This window comes from Silurus meridionalis, chromosome 20 (assembly GCF_014805685.1).
Source record: "Silurus meridionalis isolate SWU-2019-XX chromosome 20, ASM1480568v1, whole genome shotgun sequence".
Lineage (NCBI taxonomy): Eukaryota > Metazoa > Chordata > Actinopteri > Siluriformes > Siluridae > Silurus > Silurus meridionalis.
This window is the reverse complement of record NC_060903.1, coordinates 6,329,790-6,346,045: the sequence shown is the minus strand read 5'-3', so window position 1 is coordinate 6,346,045 and position 16,256 is coordinate 6,329,790. Positions and strand designations below refer to the sequence as shown.

Below are 16,256 nucleotides of genomic sequence, written 5' to 3'. Positions count from 1 at the left end.
TTTTGTCTTTTTTCTTTCGGTTTTTTTTTTTTTTTTTCCAGTTCTTTTTTTTTTATACATTACCTCAACCAGAAATGTACTCGGAACTTGATGAAGATCAATTACGTTCACGCGCATTCAGCATTTTCATGCATGTCTACTTTTGATAAGTAGTTCATGAATATTTAGATTTTTTTTTTCTTTGCTCAAACGTTTGCTCTGAAATGGCAGAGAACTTAGAAACTGAAAGATTTTTTCTCTCGCATTTTTTAGGTTTAACGTTTGTGCTACTTATAACGAGATTGTTTGTCTTGGCTAGTTTCATGCTTATGCCTTAGATTTTTATTCATTCATCTTCAGAAGTCTTCTTAAACTGGGTAGGGTTGCACTAGATTCGGAGACTATTCCATGGATGGAACAGTCCATCAGTCAACTTAATGGTTTAATATTTGTGGGAGGTAGAAATTGTGGGACGCAGCAACGATATCTGGTGGGTCACCGATGCTGCCGTATGCCACTGTATAAAAATAAATGTCTCTCTCACACTGACAAAATAAAATAACCTCTAGGTGTTACGATCATACAAACGCAATTGGACCTTCGAATTTTTAGTGGTGAAATAGCCAAAGTTTCATTACAGTGTTAGCTATTCGAACTTGCGTGCCCGGAGTCAAAATTATATTAATGCTATTAATATTAATCATATTAATATTAAAGTCGTTCATGAATATTTTTTGAGCAAAATGTCTACGGTTGTGATGGATGTGCTAATTTTGTGTTCACGTCTCAAAAGCTTCCTCAGAACCCACAGCTCTGAGAATCCTTGCCTCCGAACTCGAAAATGTGCCAAGCAGCCTTGTTTTTTTTGTGTGCATAGATGACAAGACAACTTACAATCAAAGTCAAATATTCATGAAGCAAACAAATCATAAACCTAAACACTTCCTAAGAGCAGAAATCAGATTTGCGCTCGGAACGGAAGGTTCCACAGGGAGTGCCAGAGTTAAAATTACATGTGAACTCGCAGCTCCTCGCTGAGCATGAGCTCGGGGATTCGAAATGATGTTAATGCATTATTCAGCGCAGATGAAGAAAAAAAAAAAGACGATGACAAGGCCTTCGGGCATTGATATGGGCGGCTCGAACTGTTTGTATGGATGGTAGGAGTGCTTCATGACCCTAGACTTCCTGAGGGTGTGCAGAAGAAAGAATACAGTACTCCAGATATTATTGCTGTTCCATGCATTAATACATTGATTTCTTTAGGTTGCTGTGTGTTGGGTGTGGCCATGTATGTGCGAGTGTGTGGGTGTGGACTCACAGCGTGTGTGTAGGTGCTGTAGGTGCTGCTGTATGTGCTGAATGGCAGAGCCACAGCAGGGTTGAAGATGCCAAACTGGCCGACCATCTGTTGCATGCGGCGGATGGTCCTCTCCTTATCGGTGTCTGCGAACTTCACTACCAGACTGGATGATGCTCCCTGAGATGCAGGAACAAGCAGAAATACACAATTGTGTGTTACAACAAAATCGTCAACCGTAAACATATATACAGTACTTCGGTATCCACTACTAAGAGATGTATATCTTAAAAAAACAGACAAACAAATATGGATTTGCATTTTATTTTTTAAAAATGATCACAATTTTATTACAAATATAACGATCACTCTCACTTTTGTTAGTTGAAAATGATGTCATTCTGATAAATGACAAAAACTGTTTTGTCTATCTATGCATTCCACACACACACACACACACACACACACACACACACACACACACACACACACACACGCACGCTCATTAACCGCCTTCTAATCATTTAGTACAACACATGACCTTTGGTGTGGATCCTGCGACTTCCTGGTAATCAATCAGCTGTAAAGGCCACAATACTCTCAACTAATGATCACACAGGAGAGACGAGACAGCGAGGAGACGTGAGAAAGGAGAAACGGAAGACACTAAACAGCAGCGCATTTTACTTTTAATAGCAGGCTGCTGGTTCTGTTCACGCTCATGCTAAGTAAAGTAAAGTGTACTTTAAATGCTGCATAGGCAATTAAAGGTCTTGTTTTAGTGTCTATTTTCAATTCTGATTGCCCGATCACTCGATTCACTTCATTTTTATTAGATGACAAGATTTTGAATGAGTTACATATACATACTGTACACATACATTATCTTTTCATGCACATTCACATTGAATGTATATGTGATCGTGCTAGTCAATGTTTCCTACATTTTCAATTGTAGCAACTGTTTCATCGCAGGAGAAAAAAGATCTGTTTCACTTCAGTTCATTGAAAAGGTAAAACTTCTTGTTTAATTTGATTTTTTTTTTTAATTACAGGTAGTCGTCGACTTACGACCATTCGACCATTACGACCACAATCGCTAGCCGCGGCGTACAACAGTGCGTACCAGCTTCCGGCATCATTTCACAGTACTGTACATATAGCCTACTCTACTTACGACCAAATCATGTTACGACATCTGTCGGTCCCAATCGTGGTTGTAAGTCGACGACCACCTGTAATACCAAACTTTGGTTTCAATTTAGTGTAATAAACTACCACCCTCATGTGTGCTACTTTCAAGCTCTCCCTTTTAATGGTACTGTCATAGGTAGTCTTGTTGGAGTCCCTATTTGCACTCTGATCACACTGTACAGTGACCTTAACTATAAGGATACCTAATAATCCATGTTTCTCTCTCTCTCTCACCTCTCTCTCTCTCTCTCTCTCTCTCTCTCTCTCTCTCTCTCTCTCTTTCTTTCCATCAAGCTATAAATGCTGCTGAAATACCAATGATCCTGTCCACTTTTTCTTTTTGGACCTGCCTGATTCATCCCAATGCCAGACTTTTGAATAAAGTTTTCTTCAAATGGAAACCACTCACTGCAGCTAAGAATGGCTCGGCATTAACAACCTAAAGATCCACGAGGTTACGGTGGAGGGATGGTGGACTTTAATTAATATAAACAAATTCTTACAATAGTTTAGGGATTACAATTGCCATAAAAAGTGTCCATCAATGAACAGCTGATAACCTCAACAATGATAAAACTATAATGAATGGACATTCGGTGTCACCCAGATAAGGATGGGTTCCCGTCTGGGCTCGGTTTCTCCCAAGGTTTCTTCATCTTACCATCTCAGGTAGTACTTCCTTGCCACTGGCTCACTCATTAGGGATAACATATATTAACTAAACGCAAAAATGTATATTAGTAATGTATGTAATGCTGTAAATCTGCTTTGGGACAATGGCTATCATTAAAAGTGCACTACGAATTAAATTAAATTAAACTAAAATAATGTAACTTTTTTTTTTTCCCCAATAATAATAATACCAGTACTGAAGGCATCAGTATCAGCTGATATCAAAGTAAATCCTACTGTATAATATTTTCTGTACATATGACTAAACTACAAAATGATTAAAAAAAATTAAAAAACAACTAACATTTTTTATGATTTTTAGTTAAACAACTCAGTTTTTTATGTAAAGCAGCGTAAGAAAGCTACTTTTAAAGGCATTATATAACATATAATAAGATAAAAACATATAAAATAAATGATTATATTATTATTAAGATCCTTGGACCTTCCTCACCTTCTTTTACTTCTTCTAGTAAAAAACTGATTTAATTTTTTTTGTTCTGAGTGTAAAATGAGTGTGCTATTTCTGCATTGTGGCTTGCTGGTTTGATACGTTTGAAAAGGTTATAGTCGGTAGTGAAGTTGTTAATGCATAACTTCTATTAAAAGCATGCGCTACACTCTTGGAAATAAAGGTAACAAACTTGAATTTTTTTCTCGTTGTAGGCATGATTCCATCGAGGAGACTTGATTTGCACCATTAAGTATGTTGATTTTACATAGGAAGGTGCATGTGGTGTATCTTTAATCAGTTTTTATAGCTTTTAAGATACCGGTTTTGTGCTTTAAACTATTTTAAAGGTGAAGAATAGCTGACATGAGAAGGGCACATAAGATATATCCTTGATGTCTAATAGGAACTTTTATTGCAGTACGAATTGAAGAACGCAGGTATACAATGGCACTTATACTAAATCTCTGCCTTACAAATCCCGAAAAGAATAGATTTAGTTTTTCTTCTTGAATAAGCTACGATATGATCATATTTGTGTGTGAAGCACTGCTTCAAGTACTGTAAAACATCAGGTACATCTGGATTATAATTCTTGTCAAAACACTCTAAACTGATCCTACATCATCTCTCACACACTGACGTGTAATTGCGGAGGATACAACGTCAATATTAAACTAAAAATTCTGTCTCCGGTCCAACATCTGTAGTCGGCTTATGTATGAAAATGCCATTCATTTATTTTAATTACAAAGCTGTATGTGACAGTAATGCCAAAATGCCTTGTAGGTCCCAAGGATTAGCGTGTGTGTGTGTGTGTGTGTGTGTGTATACAGTATGTGCGTGTATGAGAGAAATGCAAATTACCCCAACACAGATATACACACCACCCTAATAGATTTTTGTCAGTCTGTATTCATTAATTCTGACTTCAGATCCAAGAATCTCCATTTACACAATGTCTGTGTTGCCTTAACAAAGAGTCGGTGTGTGTGTCCTGTCAGAATAACAAGCAATAACATTAGTGTAACATGTTGGCTGACTTCTTAATGACCTCAATTGAGTGACAAATGTATACTACGAGCTGGATGTCTGTAATCGCCACATCTGACATTACAATTTGCTTTGAATTTTATTTTTGGAGCTGTGTGAAGCAAACAATAATGCATTGCATTGAGAAGGAGACTGGATTTTTTTTAAAGGTCATTAAACAGGAAAGTAAACAGACCCTTCTTTCATACGATTAAAATTTCATTCTGATATTTTTTACTTTGAATTACACAGTCAAGTCAGGGTTTTGTGGAGAAAAAAAAAGTAGGCCAAATGTACATCATTACATAAATATTTCATATTCAATGGCCAACTTTAACTTCAAACTGATAAACAGTAAGACTTCTCTTGGGAAAGTCTTTCCAGTGGTTTATACAGATATCATTATCATATCAATTTCATTGCAATTCTTATAAAGAGGTGTTGCTTAAATCATTTTTTTTCTATCCCATCTCTCCCACCAGCTCCTGAGGGAATTCTGACCAACCCTGTGTGTTTGCTGTTAAAATAACTTTCACTCTTCTGGGAGGATTTTTCAGTATATTTTGGAGTGTGCTTATGGAGATTTGTGATCATTCAGCTAGAAGGATGTGGGTAAAGTCAGGTACTGAGGTAGGGTTAAAGTCAGAGCTCTATATCAGTCACTCCAAACCATGTAAAGCAGATGTTTATTGGGTTGGCTTTGTGCACAGAGGCATTGTCATGTTGGAACAGGTTTGGGTTAAAGGGGGGAAATTCAAAGACATCCTATACAATTGTGCCCTCCAACTTTCTGGTAAAAGTTCAGAGAAGAACCTCATATGGTTGGAAAAGCCAAATTTTTCAATACTTTTGTCCATATAGTGTATTTATGCATTATATTCATAACATCTGTAATACAGGTAGAAGTTTACAAGTTAAAATAGACACACCCCTTTTTGCTGTTTTGTCTTTTTTCCTTTTTTATTTATTACTTATCCAGATAGCATTTCTCTCTTTTTCTCTCTCCAAATTAACCTGCCCCCACCATCACCGCCAGCCTTCCCACTCACACACACACACACACACACACACACACACACACACACACACACACACACACACACACACCCCAAAGCCACATGACGAATTCATTTGTCATGCACACAGAGGGGAGATAAAGAGGAGTATTTCTCCAGAGTGATGTAGCAGTGGGGGTGGGGAGGTGCAGACTGGGATGAGGAAAGGAGAGAGGAGTGATGAGAGGACAGGAGAAGGGGAAGAAGAAGATGATGGAGGGGGAAAGAGCCTCAGCGTGGAGCAGCAGATCAGTGAGCTCATTTGCACTTAGATAGACGCCGATGCGCGTGCAGGAACAAGCGAGAGCCACTGCTCCGAAGCTTGCAGCATTATGAACATGGAATGACCTACTATTCAGGTGTGTCACCGTGTGGGTATATGAGTGTGTGTGCGGAGGGGGTGAAGGTGGGGAGGGGGGTAAGATATACTTACAGGCATGGTCTGGCTCCCGTGGAGGCCACTGATTGCTGACTGAGCCTCGGTGTGTGTGGAGAACTTAACAAAGGCACATCCTGCAGGACACACACACAGGACAGGAATAAGAATAAGGAAATAATCTAGAGCAGTGCAGTAGGCTGGATTTGTCTCAAAGACCCTTTGAGATTGGCCACACACACACACACACACACACACACACACACACACACACACACACACACACACACACACACACACACACACACACACACACACACATACACACATACACACACACACACACATATACACACACACACACACACACAAGACTCGACCTCTATTCTTTCACACAGAATAAATAGTACTGTATATTATATATGCAAATTATTTTTGGGTCAACGCTAAGATTTTCTTTGTGCATCATTTCTGAGAACGTGATTAGTATCAGGCATATTACATCACATGGCATCACTTCACTATTCTTTGTCTGCTCTCATAAAGCTTTTGACATCAAAATATTATACAGCAACACTTTACTTGAAGGATATCTACTTTTTATGGCCCTCAGAAGGCATCAGCTTGTATAAATATTTGATACAATAATGCTGTCGAACATCTGTCTACACTCCTGAGGTAACAAAGTGCCTCGTTTTGTTAAGCTAAATACAAATACGCTTGTTTGTAAAAATCGTTTGCATTCGGAACGCAAGGAATATGGTATTCCTAAGAACCAGGTCTGATTCGAGAGAAAAAACTATGAGAGCTGATGAGGTATATAATATTATAATGAATGACAATGCCATTCTGCACTTTTCTATCCACACGATGCTGTTACTTGTTTCACACACGTATGAATTCAATTAACATTTTTGCGTCAAACCTTTTATATTACCGACTTAAAAAAGCAAGAAAATCCATAAATTAGGTCCAAAAAACTATTAAGACCAAAAATAATGGTGCTGTATTTATGGTGTTATCCAATAATATTAATAATAATAATAATAATAATAATAATAATAATAATAATAATAATAATAATGATAATAATGTTGTAGCTGAGACACTGTGCAGTGGCTGAGCTGCATTATTGGATGATTTAGCTCACACTATGCTTACAAACATAAGACAGTAATATTAGACAGTTACTAGAATAATAATACATGTGGCCCAGATTTTTAAGACAATATGCAGTATGTAAATTAACTGATTCAACATCAACCGGATGAGTAAACAGCTGGCGTTTAAAACGTTGTTGAAACTCAAATTAGGATAATATAGAATTTTGGAGATCTGAGGACTTTTAAAATCTACTGTAAGAAAGATCATGTGAGATAGGTACTGTAGAACTCCTTATTCAAGTGGCAGGAAAATATTTCTCAGACTATATAAGGTGTATAAATGTAATGTTACATATTATGTAATGTAATGTGCAGACATACTGGAGAGGCGGATTAAAATGCTATATCTATCTATCTATCTATCTATCTATCTATCTATCTATCTATCTATCTATCTATCTGTCTGTCTGTCTGTCTGTCTGTCTGTCTGTCTGTCTGTCTGTCTGTCTGTCTGTCTGTCTGTCTCACTCTACATATAATCCATCCATCCATCCATCCATTGAATATCTATCTTGTATCTATCTTTAGAAATGGCACTAATAACACTACTAAAATGGTGAATTATATATTAGTAAAACAAAAATTTTAAATCATCCTGTAACAAATATTCAAAAAGGTATTTTTTTTTAAATATCCGAAGTCTATTTTCTTTTAGCTATTGAAAATGTTTAAATATCAAGAGACATGATGTTAGATTTTGCTACTTATAAAGTGAAGAGCTTCCAAAAGTTTTGAAAGAAAAATCGAATGGGCTCAAAGAATGGAAGAGAAAACGTGTTAATGCGCCATCTTTAATTATCTTCCCCATGGTCTGGTCCGGAATTAAGATTGACAAAAAAAAATCAATAAGACTTATAATTAAAAAACACCCACCGATTCACACAGATGCTACACTCATGCTATCTGTAAAATAAAGTCGTTGTAAACCTGCTGTCGTCATGGAGGAAATAAAGCATGTTATTGCCATGTTGTACATGCACAATAATTATAATATAAAATATGAAAAAGTGTTTGGAAAGAGAAAGCCATCACACACTACTTCTCAGGCACTCTTTGCACAGTTTGTCTATTTAAGTGTGTGTGTGTGTGTGTGTGTGTGTGTGTGTGTGTGTGTGTGTGTGTGTGTGTGTGTGAATAAAAGTACAAATATACGGACATATTTATGTGTATGAAAAGCAATTACAATAGACTGCCTGGGTGTGTTTGTGAGTGTGTGAGAGAGAGAGAGAGAGAGAGTGAAGAGAGAATTAAAAGAGAGAAAGAGAGACAGAGATACAGAGAGAGAAAAAGACGTCTCTGGCATGGGATTTGGATGATGCTGGTGTCCCGCTGAGATGCAGTTACTCAGGAATGGATTCTGCCACTTTAGTGTCAAGGCCTTCCGTCAAACGCCTCCACACTGGAACATCAGCCTGACATGCTTGCATCTGGGTGTGTGTATGTGTGTGTACTGTATGTGTGTGTGTGTGTGTGAGTGTGTAAAAATACATTTGTTTGAAAGGAAGAGCGCAAGAGCATCTATCTGTGAGTGTGTATATCATGCATGTGTTTTAGATTAGAGCGTGCATGCGTGCGTTTGTGCGTTTGTGTGTGTGTGTGTGTGTGTGTGTGTGTGTGTGTGTGTGTGTGGACAGACTGGCAGAATAAAACAGAACGTGTAAATGACAGCCCAGCTGGAGTCCATCCACATGCGCTTCTATTTACAGGGCAGGTTTTTGTGTTCAGAGGAATCAATTGTTTCGCTTTTGTGCAGATCAAGTGCTTCACTTTGTGTCTGAAGAACTCCAAACAAATCCGAAAATCAAAGCGTATACTTCGGTTCTTATCGACACTCTCTTTTTTTTTAGCTTACTCTTTACAGGTTAGTAGTCATACTGTATTTTTAATTTTATTTCCTTATTTTTTTTTATATATAAAATCTAGCTTGGTCTGTATTAATAGCATGCACTTAAAAGCAAAGCAACAACAGCGAGAATGAAATGTGCTGCAGTCACGTCGTTCAGGAGTTTAATCATACTAATCAAGCAATATTGGTGAGCTCAGCTACGTTTAGCTAATACATTAAGATTCATGTTTTTTATTGAGTCTAGAGCATTAAATCATATGCTCGCAAGTAAGATATTTAACCTATATTACCAATGACAGTGCTGTGCCATTATGGCTTTTTCAATATACTGCCAAAAATCAAAAGTCCAGTGGGTGGAACTGAATCTGATCCAACTCCTCCTTTCATCGGAACCTTAAGCTATAACCCCCAACCCCCACACAATACTGTACAAAAAAAAATTTGTTCTGACTTCACCAGGTAACAGGAGCTAGATCAGGTCAGTCTCTCCTACTGACTTTTGTTCTGCAGTTAGCTGCCTTGGTTTATTATTTAGTTATATATGTACAGAAAAGTGGAGGTTATTATAACAGAAAATGAGGCCTAAATCTGAAATATGTTGTTTAAAAAGCACATACAAATCCAATAGTCATGTGTCCACAAACTTTTGTCCATACAGTGTACTGTAGATAAACATGGAGTTGGACACCTGAGAAACTTGGACTTGGACAAAAAGCAGGTGAGTTTATACAATACTACTCTACTAATTATTATTTTTTTATACCACTACACAACACTAACATTTGCCATCAGGCTTTTAGCTGTTTATTTACATTTATGGTATTTGGCAGACGCCCTTATCCAGAGCGACTTATACAAATTTTATCTCTGCAGATGAGCAATTGAAAGTTAAGGGCTTTGCTGAGGTCTGAAGCCATGACTTTCTGATGCAAAGTCCAAAAATCTTAATCACCGAACTACCACTTCTATAGAACTACCAAAGGTTATGTTTGGCTTACACTGTCTTTAAAAAGCTGTGTTTTTATTAGAAATATATTGTAAAAAACTAAATAAAAAAAACAAAAAAGTATAGTGACTGTAAAGCAGACATATATACAATGCTGAATGTCTGCTTCTTCTTATTATTAGTACTGCATTCTGCATACTTATTCTCAACCATGCAACTTCTTCTCACCTTTGCTGTTTCCGTCAGGACCCCTCAATACGGTACACTCTTCAATCACTCCGTAAGGCTCGAAAAGTCGGTAGACATCCTCCTCCGTCTGCTGCTTGTTCAGCATGCCAACAAACAGCTTCCTGTCCTCTGAAACACAGCAGAGGAAAAACGAGTCAGTCATGATTTCTGTCATGTCACATCCACCTTCTGGTCACACTTTACAGTACTTTACGTTTCTTCACAGAGCCGTCCAGCTGTCCAAATCCTGAACAGACATTACAATATAAGTGCTGCAGATATCGGAGAGCAGAAGTGACTGCATGGATGGTTTGTAGAAAGAAGGGAGAGAGTCCAAAAGTGATCTTCCGCCTGCGCACTGGAACATCAATACGTTATAATAGTAATAATGAAGAGCTTTGAGTACCTGAGTCAGAAAGCTGTGCATATTAACACACACACAAGCTACATCTCAGTGTACTGCTTTACCAATTAATGCGCTGTCATGACTTATTGTCACACTTTCGCATCTCTCTGAATCTCCAACCAGTTAAAATATTTTCCAATGATTAATACATGATACAATAACGATAATATTCTCAGCACAGATAATATCGAGGAAAACGTAATGTGGTGTGCACTTCAGAAAAATCGAACTTCTATTATATTATTTAAACACATACAGTAGGATGAGGAGGCCTGGGGTGCAATCAGTGTTCGAGGTCATCCTAAAGGTGTGAACCAGTAGGGTTAAGGTCAGAGCTCTATGGCTAAACACTCAAGATCTTGCTCTCCAAACCATATAACCCATATCTTCATGGAGCTCACTTTGTTCACAGGGGCATTGCCAAGCATGAACATATTTAGGTTTGCTAAGTTCAAGCAACATTTTATTATAGTGCATCCGAAGACATCCTATACAATTGTGTGCCTTCAGCTTTATGGTAACAGTAACAGGAGTCCCAATACTGTTGTCCATATAGTGTACCTTAAATTACCTTCAAATCAGAAGCCTGATATTTTAACCACTGAGCTACCATTTTCCCAATACAATAGTCAAATTGGTTTCCTAGTGACAGGATGTCCACAGTAGGTCAAACCACCACTGTGTAAAGCCGTAGTGAGCTGAAAAGCACCTCTAAATTCAAGGCTTTGAAACAGATACAACAGCAAAAGACCACATCAGATTCCACTCCTGGCAGTCAAGAACAAGCTACTGTTGATTAGGAAATATGATCCTTGATTTTCTTTTAATTGAGGTAAATTTGAGGTAGATTTGAGCTAGAACTATTAAACGTATGGAATTTTGTTTATTTTTGCGTGTGGTATAAAATGTCTTTGAACGTATAAATTATAACGCTTTTTTTGTAACAGGTGACGGCTGTCAAAACATCATTCGAGCTACATTAAATGGAAAAGTCTGCATGATATACACTATTATGACTTGCTCTGGGCTGGCTGTTCTAGTCTCCAGTTCTAGAGACCCCCTACCCTGCACAGCTTGATGTTTTCCCTGCTGTAGGCACACATGATCCAGCTGATCAGCTAATTATTAAGCCCTTTAATGAGGTGGGCCAGGTGTGTTGAGGAAAGAACACCGCAGAGTGTAAAGAGCAACAAGTTCCTAGGCCAGGAGTTAAGACATGAGCGATGTGAGGGAATAAACATAATAAACAATACTGTTGTAGAAAAAATACTTGCTCTGAAGGTATGTTATAAACTTTCTTTTGGCTTCTCCCATTAGGGGTCTCCACATGTTTGATTTGGAACATGTTTTTACGCTTGATGCCCTTCCTAACGCAACCCTCCCCATTTATCCGGGCTCGGGACCAGCACTAATAGTGCACTGGCTTGTGCAACCCTAATGGCTGGGGTTGGTTCCCTGACCGGGGATCGAACCCCGGCCCCAGCGGTGAGAGCCCCGCATCCTAACCACTAGACCACTAAGGAACTCTGAAGGTATGTTATAATTTATTTTCTTTTTACATTTATTGATAGGAGAACATATTATAAAACGTATTAGCTCATGTAATCACTTTATCTCTGACCATTACAAAGCACCAACACTGGAGATTCCCTGATAAATGTTAAATAAACTACTGTGCCAGAGCTTCAGACAATTAATCAATGGTTTGAGAGTGTTGTGTTACTGTATAAAATACAAATTTTAGTTTGGTTGTATATCAGGCTAGTTTGTAATAATGTGGCATAGGGTCATATTCAGACTTGAAAAACATACATATGCCCTATTTAAAGAAAGAGGCTGTATACTTGTCACATAAACATTACAGCAAAGTTAAACTTTATTTGCATATCCCAGCGATGATAGGAAGCTGGGGTCAGAGCGCAGGGTCTCCAATGATAAAGGGTTAAGAGCTTAGCCCAAGTCCCCAAAAGTGGCAGCTTGGCAATACTGTGGTTTGAACCCCAGACCAGTAACTCAGAACCTTAAGCACTAAGCTACCACTTGCATATTACTAGCTGACAAAACCTATGCACTCCCTCATGACACCGTAACACGGTTTATACAATTACCATTTTGCTGTTTAACATCACAACAATCACATTCCATGTTTCTGACAAAAAGGCAGTTTTGATATTCTGACACAAATCACCCTGTATTTAAATCCTCATCTCATTTTAATTCGTGCTTAACATTAGCTTCTATGAACCTATTGTCCTGTTGGGCTTAATGCAGCTGTTATGAACACTATGAACCCCAAATGTTTCTTTGCATAAATCAGCAGTTATCTATAGATGCTTTAATGCAATACATGGACAATAGTATTGGGACACCTGACCTTTTAACCAATGTATATTTTTCTCAAAAGTTGGGGCACACAATTGTCTTTTGATGGGGAACGATTGAATTTTCCAAACCTGTTCAAGCATGACTATACCCCTCTTCTGACCTCCAGCCCCATATTGCACACAGGATCTCCTCACACAGATCTCCTCACCCTACATCAGTACCTGACATTTCTAATATTTTTGTGGCTGAAACACACCAAAAGTTTTGTCTATATAGTGTATTGTGTATACCCCCATTAACTCCCGAGACAAAGATGTTTTAGTTCCCCATTGAATATTTGGTATAAGAAATAGCACAATTGCCTAAGTATCATACAAGTGACTACATCAGAAAAACAAATTCAAGTAAGTGTAATGGACCGTGATCGATTTGCGTTGGAAGACAAAAGGACAGCTGGACGACTTTATAGCTGTATTTCCGATTCTGTATTTGCAGAATGGAACAGATTGGCCGGCAATGCTCAGTATCAACAGAGACTAAGCTATCGTTCCTACAAGACAAGAGCATAGCAAATTGCGTCCTCACTATTTTCCAGGCAAGAATGGCAGTTAAATACAGGGTTCAGGCTTTTTTTTTTGCACCATTTAAAAGCTACAACACTTCCTTACACTTCCTACTCTTGTATAGAGGCAAAAGTAGGAAATGGTGCGAGCTGTCGTCTCATTGGGGCTGGTCGAACGCTCGAAGGCTTGAGAACAGAGGAAGTGTGCCATACTGGCAACAGAGGGATGGAGGGAGGAGGGGAAAAAAGGGACTGCTGGCAGGAGGTAAAAGAGCGAGAGAATGCTCTAATCTTGGTAGAAAGCACATGGTACAGGCCACCTGCGAAATCAATCAGAGCTGACCCACAATAGCGGCTCTACACAAACCCCACATTTCAGGCACAAACTGTGAGAAAGAAAGAGAAAGGGTAAGGAAATGTTTGTATGTTTGCCAAAGGAGCTCGGAATAATCACCGATTATTCCCTCTTTCATGTACCCAGTGTGTGTTTTAAGGGAATTTGCTCGCCCACTGAGAATAAAAGAATCAGCACTTCATCAGTAAGTATATGCTGATTAGTTTGAATTTGCAGTAACAAGGTGTGACAGTATATTGTTTGTAATTTCCATATTGCCTTTGAACTATGAGAAGCAGCTTTTTAATAAAGCACAGTTAACAAATATGCATAGCTTGAGAGGTGTCTTGCCTCCTTACCATTGTTTGAGAGGTGTATCTGGAAGAGCCCTGGCACATCCTAGCAATGTTTTCTAGCCAGCTGGTTTAATCCGGTTGGTCAGAAGGTGTTAGTTAATTCTTTCCAATTAGCTTTGCAGTTATTTATGTCTTCAAGAAAAATCCCGGGTTTATACGAGAGTAAATCAAATGAAAAGAAATTTCATGAAAACTAATTACAGTTGCTGTACATGAAACCGGAAGATTCGTTTCTCCACCAGGAATTCAGACATTCATTAAGAGCTGCTAAGAGATTATGTAGAAAATAATACAGTTTTATGACCTCTACTTTCTAAAATATTAAGGATTTCATTTGATTTGACTGGATCCAATATAATGTCTTTATAGTCACTCACTTGCAAGGATTTGTGGATTTGGTGGTTGCAGCTTATAAACCATTTCTATGATTAGTCAAAATCCAGTCAATCCTTTTTAGGGATATTTTTGGACTGTATTCAATACAATGAGAGAAAAAAAGGCATATATGCTAGTGAAGAACGGCTTTTTACTGTTGTTTGGTATACAGTAACAGAGTCCTGGGGTGCAGAGCTCTGTAGCAGGCGACTCAAGATCTTCGGCTACAAACCATGTAAACCATATCTTCATAGTGCCGGCTTTGTGCACAAAGGCATTGTTATGTTGAAACAAATTTGGGTCTCCTAGTTTTAAATATAATGCTACCACATCCAAAGGCATTGTATACAATTGTGTGCCTCCAGCTTTGTTTTGACAGTTTGGGGAAGTACTACAGTACATATGGATGGAACAGTCAGGTGTCCCAATACATTTGTATACATAGTATAAATATAGTGGTAACAAAAAAAGCAACTGTTAAAGGATTGCATTCGAATGGAGGTGAAAACAGGAAGTAACAGCATCCTTGTCATTGTTACTACACAACAGCACACATTAGAATAATAAGCCATCATGCTCTTAAATTGGTGGGTAGGTTTCCATGATGGATTAATTTTCTTTATCTTTCGTGCCTAAAATGATAAAAAGAAAAAAAGAAATACAAAAAGAAAGTAAATCAAGAAACTGAATGAATGCAAAGTGTGGTTCAAATCCGTTCGGAAAAAGTCTGTAGTAGGTTTAGCACAATAAAACACTCGTGAAAAAAACATTTATTTGAATGTCCAGCTGTCATCATGTATAACAATAGAGGCAGAAAGTGCGGGCGCTCCTACAGGGCTTTGTATTTACCGAGTGCACTGCGTGAGTGGCAGAATGATTCTGTTCAGCTATTGTAAATGATTACCACTCGAGTGTTGGAGATTGAAGCGCAGCCCTCGCATGCACGCTGCGTGAGCGCGCGCGAGTGTGTATGCATGCGCCTGAGCGTATGCGTGCAGTCTGACTGATGAAACTCTCAGTCAACGGTTTCCACACAGCCTCTGTTTACCGAACACACACACAACATCCAGGTGTGCAATGGAAGCTTCTGAACGTGGGCCTGATTGAGTCGAAACAATGGATCCGGATGATGGGTGTGTTGTGAGTTTAATGCCTTGTTGGTGGCCTTGTTCGACTGCCTCATACACACTCACTCACATACACAGACACACACATAGTGCTGTAGGGATGGGCAAGTTTGACGACATGTCAGAGTTTTATCATCTTTATGAGCCAAGGTCTGATGTCTATGGTGAGTACTAAGCTATATAAGGCAACAGACCAAACGTCACCAAGCAATAGTCCACCCAAGGCCAGAGAGAGAGAGAGAGAGAGAGAGAGAGAGAGAGAGAGAGAGAGAGAGAGAGAGGTCGACATGGATGCGAATCTGCCTAAAAGTTTCTATAAATCATAAAATGTCTTCCAAGGCCATGACATCCATCACAAACTAATACTCCTTTTCCATTAGCACACTGTTAGTGCAAGTAACGAGGGAACTGCTCTCATTTTCCACAACCAAACCCACGTTTCTAGCAGTTTATCACCCAGAACCAGAACATTCACCGATCAGGCATACCATATGACATTACAACATTATGACTGGCGAGTGAATAACAC

At 38.5% G+C, this 16,256-nt stretch overlaps 1 protein-coding gene across 1 annotated transcript in view; it reads right to left on the bottom strand.

The window, feature by feature from the left end:
- The window catches only part of LOC124403159 (CUGBP Elav-like family member 5), a 199,840-nt gene that overhangs the window by 33,465 nt on the left and 150,119 nt on the right, over positions 1–16,256 (bottom strand). Inside the window, exons 4-6 of the mRNA XM_046876776.1 lie at positions 10,243–10,371; positions 6,117–6,196; positions 1,301–1,459 (exon numbers count right to left, since the gene is read on the bottom strand). Of these exons, the coding sequence (XP_046732732.1) occupies positions 1,301–1,459; positions 6,117–6,196; positions 10,243–10,371 (368 nt within the window). The remainder of the gene's footprint in view (positions 1–1,300; positions 1,460–6,116; positions 6,197–10,242; positions 10,372–16,256) is intronic.